The 9,221-nt window shown below is 41.7% G+C and overlaps 1 protein-coding gene across 1 annotated transcript; it reads left to right on the forward strand.

Moving 5' to 3' along the window:
- On the forward strand, positions 1-2,286 carry LOC120034163 (ADP-ribosylation factor-like protein 4D). Its single transcript, XM_038980613.1, has 2 exons — positions 1-147; positions 943-2,286. Exon 2 carries the CDS (start codon positions 1,086-1,088, stop codon positions 1,689-1,691), a length of 606 nt encoding a protein of 201 aa, XP_038836541.1. The 5' UTR covers positions 1-147; positions 943-1,085; the 3' UTR covers positions 1,692-2,286.
- Positions 2,287-9,221: the final 6,935 nt, after the last annotated feature.

Consider the following 9,221-nt stretch of genomic DNA (forward strand, 5'->3'; position numbering starts at 1 on the left):
TGGTTCCATTCCTTGCTTGGAGATTCGAGTAGAGGGACGCTGGTGGGTGTAACACAGCTTCTTTTGGAATTCTTCTTCTTCAGTGTGGATTTGTGCTTATCTGTGTTGGAATTATGTTGTCTGATTCAATACAGGCATGCTATAAAGGTAAGATTATGTGTAAATGTTCTAACTAACAGAGTTTGTTTGGTTCGGTTCAACTAGCTAACTAATTAACGCTAAGTGTCACGACTTTTAGATATTGTTTGTCGCACGGACAGAGCCAGCATTGCAAGTGCAGCACAGTAACTAGCCAATGTTTGTTAACCCCACTGGAATTACTTACGACTAAAGAATTGTTACCCAACTATCTACCTAGACGGCCAACACTTCACTAAAGTGATCTACTATTTGTTTATTTTTTTGCGTTAAGGTTAACTAGCTAGCTTGCGTTAGCGACACCAGCGTTACTATGCAGCCGCATAGGCAACGAACCAACAGGACAGAGGAGAGCCGTTTGCTGAAGTAACGTTACATACATAGGACCAGAATATTCTTTGCCTTATTGACAAAACACATTTCAATGTGGTCAATTCATTTTTCTGCAGATAGCGCAATAAACTAGTATGACAATGCGTGTACTGTACACTCTACTCGTATTGCCATGTAAAAAAAAAAGTGAACAGGTTTTTAGCCAGTGTTGTAAAGCAGTAATGGCAATTCAGTTGCATTTCCATATAACATTTACATTTTAGTCATTTAGCATATAACATATTGAAACTCTGTTTTTTCTGCTATGGAAAGATATGCAGGGTTGTTTTGAGGAACGTGTGGCTAACTGAAATGGGCAGTTTATTTTTTTCTTCCAAAGCACAGTCAGTAGACTAAACGTATAAATGATTGTCAGCCATGGTGCCACATATAAAACATAACTAATCTTGCCCGTTTCCTTCATTTTACAAGGTCATCATTGAGTCCGGTTGTCTGCCTCCTGGTCTGCAGCTGCTGCCTTTGAAGTAGGTGTGAATACTTCATCTCTCTGGAGACACCCCCCACCTCCCTGACTAGTCTGCCACCTCACTATCAGGACCAGACAACCAGACAAAATGGGCAACCAGCTAACAGAGATGGCCCCCAACACTCCTTTCCTCCCCAACTTCCAGTCTCTGCATGTGGTCGTCATCGGCCTGGACTCTGCAGGAAAGACCTCCCTGCTGTACAGACTAAAGCTCCGGGAGTTTGTGGAGACCATCCCCACAAAGGGCTTCAACACTGAACGGATTAAAGTAGCAGTTGGAAGCTCGCGGGCCACCACCACCTTCCAGGTGTGGGACGTGGGCGGTCAGGAGAAGCTGCGGCCCCTGTGGAAGTCATACACGCGTTGCACCGATGGCCTGGTGTTTGTTGTGGATGCTGCAGAGACTGAGCGCATGGAGGAGGCCAAGGTGGAGATCCACCGCATCAGTCGCTCGGCAGAGAACCAGGGAGTACCAATTCTGGTGCTTGCCAACAAGCAGGACTTGGACTCTGCAGTCTCTGCTGTGGAGGTGGAGAAGGCCTTGGCCCTCCATGAGCTTAGCAACTTCACACTGCACCACACCCAGGGATGCAGTGCGCTGAATGGCCAGGGGCTCCAACCCGGCCTGGAGAAACTATATGAAATGATCCTAAAGAGGAAGAAGCTGCTCAGACACAGTAAGAAGAAGAGATGAGCTGTGTGCCTGAGCTTCCGAAAGGTGCTTCGCCTGCAGAATGGACCTTGTTGATGTTCCTTGGAATTTTATGGGAAATTTGTGCCCCGAAGGATCTGCTTCTGGAATCTCAGCGAGGGCCAGTCCAGAGGACCGTGAAATGGACCTGTTATACTATACGTTGGACACAGCACGGACTACGTTCAGCCCTTTACAGTGGCTCTTTTTTTCTATAAACATTGCCATCTCCTTTTTCTCAAGTTGTGGTGCCAACACGGTCTAGTCCAAATGTCCAGTGACGTATGGTAGTTCTAATTTAGTTTACCTTGTAGTTCACTTTGTTTCACGGAGGTGGTTCACCGTTGGAAGAGACAACGCTTTTGTAGATCAAAAGAGGGACTGTATTTCATCCCACTGTTCGGATGGCATTGGAACTGAAATGCCTGCTGGCACGAGGCCTGAGGCTGCTAGCCACGATGCAAGTTTTCACCACAGTTTTGCTTGTCATGGTAGACTTAAATGTGTGAGTTGTGAAGTTGTTACAACCAATATGTTTTTACATTCTGTACATATTTTTTTGTAATACTTACAAGTGAATAAATTATTGAAGACACTATCTGGAAGTCCCCCTTCTTTCCTTCTGTTCATTTGACCATGCTGACCAAGCGTTAGTTTGCCCTTGTTATATCACAATGTTTGCGCAGTTAATGATATTCTCAACAGAACACCAAGGATCCCTATAACTTATAGGTCCTTGGTCCAGTTTCCCTTTTTGCTCTTTTGTGGTGGTGTTTCTTAACGTCATTGAAAAAGTGTCCTTTGGAGTCAGGAGACAACAGCTCGTTTCTATTTCAATTACTAATCTTTCCTTTAACATCTGCCTGCTGGATACCACCCTGGAAGAGATCATTTAAAGAACAAACAATCTCTTTGGCTTATCAATTATAGCTTTCGCATCAATCACAAGAGGAATTGCTTACCTGTATTCAAGGACATTTAATTAGTGATTTGCACATAGTCTCCTAGAGGACATTCATTGGCAGTTTTCCAGTCATTTTATATATCTATTTTATATATCTATGGTAGCTCCATTAAGTCATTAATTGATCAGTGAATTTATTAGTCAGACAAATGGAATAATTAGCTCACAAAGGTAATTGGGAATAGTTGTTAGAATGCGTTTTCTTGAAGGACATCTCACCTTCCAGTGAGAGAAAGGGCAGTGTTAAATGGTAGCCCAAAAACCACAGGCAATTCTAAACCTGAGCCTGTTAAGTTACTCTTCCTGACACAGTGCACTACTTTGGCAATAGTGCCACAATGAAAATAACCTAGGTCTTGCCAGGTGCTAATATGTAACCGGTTTCTCAGATATTGTATTTCATCGGAGAGAATCTACAGGTTTGAACAAGTGACCCATATTACTTGTATAGTGGAAATCAGTGGATTTAGTAGAAGTTGTTTGATTTTTGTATGTGTTCACAGAATACTAAGAAACAGGATCAAGGATCTGCAGAGTTTGGCCTGTATAAATATTTGAAAGCCATATGAAAGGAAAGCTGTGGGCAGGACTGACTTCAAATGTACCACATCATTCAAATCAATAATGGAGGCTAGGAGCCTACACCAGCACACGAAAACCTTCACTTTAGTCTATTTTTGGGCATTCTATTTATCAGGTAATGGGATTAATGACCAGATTAATGCAATGTCACTGTCTTTGAATTGTCTCTCACACTTCACATTTTTGGGGGTATGTACTGCTACCTTTTTTTAGGTTTTGTGTCCATGCTGTTATATTCCAACTGCATCACCTATGTTCTGGAGGCATTTTCACCCTTAAGCTTACTTCCCAGTTGAAACGGTTTGCGCAAATATTATGTTTTTGTTTGTTTTGGTGTTTGGCAGTTTTTTTTGTTGGCCTGTTTGAGCACACTATTTTTTTTATTGAGGCTAGTTGAAGTCTACGCCCCTTCGTCAGTGATTGGTCAAAGGTAAGGATTCTTCAATTAAGTGTTGTCATTCAATGAGAGACTAGTTATCATGCACATTTTTTCAGCGCGTAAATGAGACACAGTTGTTCACTTCGCCTAGCCGAGTTCTGCTAAGAGCAAACCGAACCTAGTGTGCGGATGGCCTGCAGGCCGATCTGGGAAGACAAGTCATGCAGGAATGTAAGAAGGACCCACCAACACCAAGCCATCCCCCGTCACGGCCACAGTCTCACCACCAACTATACACTTCTACTGATACAAAATCCAATTACCTTGATTAGAACCTCCCTGTGTGTGTCAGCAGCTTGAGCTGGATTAGTCAGCAGTATTGACTCAACCAGCACAGAAAATACAGTAGCCAAGTTTAATGCAATTCAACTTTTATTTGATTAGCGTGTTTTTGCAATTTCATCATCAAAGTGCTCTGCTCTCCCAAGGCGCAAGACCAAAACCATGTAAAGCAGGTCTACATTAATTGAAGTTAAGGAAACATTTTTCACTAGAAGTTAGGCTTTATAGATCTTAGACCACACCATTTGGGTTTGCCAATAACAGTCATCCAGCTTGGCTGCTAACATTGTCGGCCCTGATGCCTAAATATGCCCTGCACGCTACATTTCACCCTCCTGGCCAGTGCTGTAATTTAGGGTGTTTCTGATGTGTATCTCCACATTCTATGGGAGGCTCTAGCTTTATGGGTCATTTAAGTTGGCTCACAGATAGTGCTTCCAGAATAGAACATTACCTCTCACTCCCCAAGCAGCTGTGAGGTAATAAGGCAGGGAAATGAGTCTGTGCTAAGGGACTTTTTTACCCTTGAGAAAAAGTACTCAACTTATTTGTGTACTTGAACTGAAGTGTGGGTCTAGTAGTTTACTTTTACATACTTCACAGGGAATGCTTTGTAAGGGTGTGTACAAGTCAAGCAGAAAGAGCAGAAGAATTTGACAGTTTCTCCCTCTGCATTGTTGCTCCCATAGTATAGCTTGCAGCTAGTGCGTCAGAGCAGTGAAGGGTGTGCAGAGGCAAGCTATCAAGCTTGCGTGAAGCTCTATTATATCAAACCAACCCTGTGATTCACACCCACTCTCTAAAGAATAGCTGAGCAGTGACACAGGACTGGCTATGCACTGTCCCCCAGGCACTAAAGGAGATACCCGGTCTGACAGCCAATGAGCTGAAAGTACTACTTAATTTGTTTTTTGGGGTATCTGTACTTTACTTTACTATTTATATTTTTGACAACTTTTACTTTTACTTCACTACATTCCTAAAGAAAATAATGTACTTTTTTACTCCATACATTTTCCCTGACACCCACAAGTACTCGTTACATGTTGAATCCTTACCAGGAAAGGGAAATGGTCCAATTCACTCACTTATCAAGAGAACTCGTGGTCAACCCCAAGCTTGATGTCAACGTCAGTGATTTTTAAGCCAGTCCAACAGTAGTGATACCAACTATACCCCATATGGAAAATAATCATGAAAATCAAATACGAATCTTGTATGGCAGTGGTGTATTTGTATATGTGTTCATGTATATGCCTTATATGACATACACAATTGAGTACATGATGTGGTGCATTTCCCACAAAGATATGGCAGTATTTGAGATAAAATATATGAATTATATGAGTCATCTACGAATAATATAAGGAATGTGTATGTGCTGAGAATGTAACAAAATAAATGCTTTCCTTATAGGTTTCAAATTGTTGTTTTTTAAGTCAACATATAAAAAAATCTGTTATAAGAAAAATATAATACTTTAATAAACATTTTCAGGTATGCGTTTCTATGGTTAAGGCTGGGCAGCACCTCGTGCTAGACAGTTGATGTATTTACAGCTATGCCTTTGGTCTCCCATCCAGGGTTCTAACCAAGCCCAGCTTAGCCAAGACATTTGTCACATTACTAATGTGCTGTCATGAGAATGATTGTTGGAGATCTCCACTTAATAACTAAATAGATGAACTGCTGCTACTAGTCATTAATTTCCTCCTTTCCTCCTCCTCTCTCTCCTCCTCCATCTCCTCTCTTCCTCCTCCTCCTCTTCACCATCTTCTCCTCCTCCTCTTCACCCTCTCCTACTCCTGCTCCTCCTCCTTCCACTCATCCTCACAGTGAACTTTGCTTATTTTTTCCAATAAGTGTCACATTGCATGCATCAGTGACATCAGACAGTGGTATGCAAGTGCTTTGAAATGAGTATGTCCCATGTATGAGACCTTAGAAGGCTTAGCTTACATGTCTCTTGTATGGTTTATATAATATAATACTTGCAACATATAAGTCAGATATTAGAAGAATCTTCTATGAATCTTGTAAGTATATTTGCTGCCATATGTATTGCTTACAAGTTCCAGGTAGAACATGTAAGAATCTTGTCAAATTCTTCTATCTTTTCCATATGAGATAGTCCCTGCTTTTGCATGAATACAGCTGGTTGACAGATGGGCCATCAGTTGAGTGCTCTCAGTGTGTTTCTGTTTCTCTCCAATGACCTGAGGTTGTGCTTGTGTGCACAAAGGGAGATTTAGCGCCACTTGCAAGTTCAGCTTCACGTGTGATCTCAAACAAAGCCATCTGTTATGTTTTTGATGTTCATCTTTTGAAGATGTGATGATGTACGATAAATGTAGCTTTTCTTATTAAACCGTAGTCCATTTTTTATAAAAGTGACAGAAGACAGCATCAGAAATCTGCAATTTTATGAAAGCAAATCTAACTGAAACCATGGTGAAAGAGAAATCACTATCTCTCATTCTGCCTGTACAAACCACTCTTTGCATACATTACATCCTATCTTCCCTCTGTACCTTAATAGGTTATTGGGTCTAATAGGCAGATCCAGGGGTCTCTCTGCGTTGGACATCCTAATACTCTATTTGACACTGAGGGCCAGGAGGTAAATTATGTCTTCTGTTCTGGCCCATCCATAGAGGTCAACCCGGCTCCATTACTATCTCTGACCTTAGCCATGCTGGTGGAACACAGATAATACTTTCAATAACACCCACCACCACTGAGCAATAGATAAGTGCCAATTCCAATGAGTGACTCTATAACGATGTGACCTGAAATGGGTTTCTGTGCAATCAGCTCCTGCACTGGTGTCTGGAAGGTGATCTGCCTCCTGCTATTGGGAATAATGAATGGTGAATGGGAATATTCATACATGGATTGGCCTTGGTCACATATCTGTGTGTCTTGCAGTCCTGGGTTTAGTATTTGTCAATTAAATACTTATATTCTGTATTTTTGAGTATTTCCAAATAATGTGGTGCCGAATCAACTATTCTATTTGAAGTATTTGAAAGCTTTTTTTGAAATAGCTTCCTATACAGTGAGGGAAAAAAGTATTTGATCCCCTGCTGATTTTGTACGTTTGCCCACAGACAAAGAAATGATCAGTCAATAAATTTAATGGTAGGTTTATTTGAACAGTGAGAGACAGAATAACAACAAAAAAATCCAGAAAAACGCATGTCAAAAATGTTATGAATTGATTTGCATTTTAATGAGGGAAATAAGTATTTGACCCCTCTGCAAAACATGACTTAGTACTTGGTGGCAAAACCCTTGTTGGCAATCACAGAGGTCAGACGTTTCTTGTAGTTGGCCACCAGGTTTGCACACATCTCAGGAGGGATTTTGTCCCACTCCTCTTTGCAGATCTTCTTCAAGTCATTAAGGTTTCGAGGCTGACGTTTGGCAACTCGAACCTTCTGCTCCCTCCACAGATTTTTTATGTGATTAAGGTCTGGAGACTGGCTAGGCCACTCCAGGACCTTAATGTGCTTCTTCTTGAGCCACTCCTTTGTTGCCTTGGCAGTGTGTTTTGGGTCATTGTCATGCTGGAATAACCATCCACGACCCATTTTCAATACCCTGGCTGAGGGAAGGAGGTTTTCACCCAAGATTTGACGGTACATGGCCCCGTCCATCATCCCTTTGATGCGGTGAAGTTGTCCTGTCCCCTTAGCAGAAAAAGCATAATGTTTCCACCTCCATGTTTGACGGTGGGGATGGTGTTCTTGGGGTCATAGGCAGCATTCCTCCTCCTCCAAACACGGCAAGTTGAGTTGATGCCAAAGAACTCCATTTTGGTCTCATCTGACCACAACACTTTCACCCATTTGTCCTCTGAATCATTCAGATGTTCATTGGCAAACTTCAGACGGGCATGTATATGTGCTTTCTTGAGCAGGGGGACCTTGCGGGCGTTGCAGGATTTCAGTCCTTCACGGCGTAGTGTGTTACAAATTGTTTTCTTGATGACTATGGTCCCAGCTGCCTTGAGATCATTGACAAGATCCTCCTGTGTAGTTCTGGGCTGATTCCTCACAGTTCTCATGATCATTGCAACTCCACGAGGTGAGATCTTGCATGGAGCCCCAGGCTGAGGGAGATTGACAGTTCCTTTGTGTTTCTTCCATTTGCGAATAATCGCAGAAGCTGTTGTCACCTTCTCACCAAGCTGCTTGGCGATGGTCTTGTAGCCCATTCCAGCCTTGTGTAGGTCTACAATCTTGTCCCTGACATCCTTGGAGAGCTCTTTGGTCTTGGCCATGGTGGAGAGTTTGGAATCTGATTGATTGATTGCTTCTGTGGACAGGTATCTTTTATACAGGTAAGAAACTGAGATTAGGAGCACTCCCTTTAAGAGTGTGCTCCTAATCTCAGCTCGTTACCTGTATGAAAGACACCTGGGAGCCAGAAATCTTTCTGATTGAGAGGGGGTCAAATACTTATTTCCCTCATTAAAATGCAAATCAATTTATAACATTTTTGACATGCGTTATTCTGTCTCTCACTGTTCAAATAAACCTACCATTAAAATTATAGACTGATCATTTCTTTGTCAGTGGGCAAACGTACAAAATCAGCAGGGGATCAAATACTTTTTTCCCTCACTGTAAGTAGCCTACTACTTGAAAATATTTTTAAATACTTGTTTCCAAATACGTTATTTCAAATAGCCCTAGGACCAAACAGACCTGAGTTCAAATGCATGGGAGTTTTTAACAATAGCATATTTGTGTTTGAAAATACATGCCAATACTTTCCAAGTGTATTTCCAAATACATTCCAATATTCAACTATTTGTTTTTTTCAAAGAAAAAATATCTGAATACTTACTTTGATATGTATGTGAATATAATTTAAATAATTAGGAATTTAAACCCAGGTGTGGTGTCTTGCAAGGAGATGTGATACATTGAAAGGCTAACATCACATTGTTATTAGAAGTCAGGTTAACTGTTAAATACTGTGTGACAGTGAGGACAACTGATGAATAATGAGTGGCAACATAGTGTTTGTGCTTATTGCACCCATATGCCTGCAACCAGTTACTCCATGTTCGAACGTGAACAGAGCAAACCCAACTAAGACCTGTCAACAAACATGGTCGCTCGGGAAACAAGCACAGTGCCTTGTGAGACATGACTCTCTCAGGCGTTAAGGAGGCAATTAAACAGACTTGTCTCTGCCTCACACGGTCGTCACTCAGATGCTGTTTATTTGGCGCTGTGCTGCGATCTTCAGGTAG

The sequence above is a fragment of the Salvelinus namaycush genome, chromosome 41 (assembly GCF_016432855.1).
Source record: "Salvelinus namaycush isolate Seneca chromosome 41, SaNama_1.0, whole genome shotgun sequence".
In the NCBI taxonomy this organism is placed as follows: domain Eukaryota; kingdom Metazoa; phylum Chordata; class Actinopteri; order Salmoniformes; family Salmonidae; genus Salvelinus; species Salvelinus namaycush.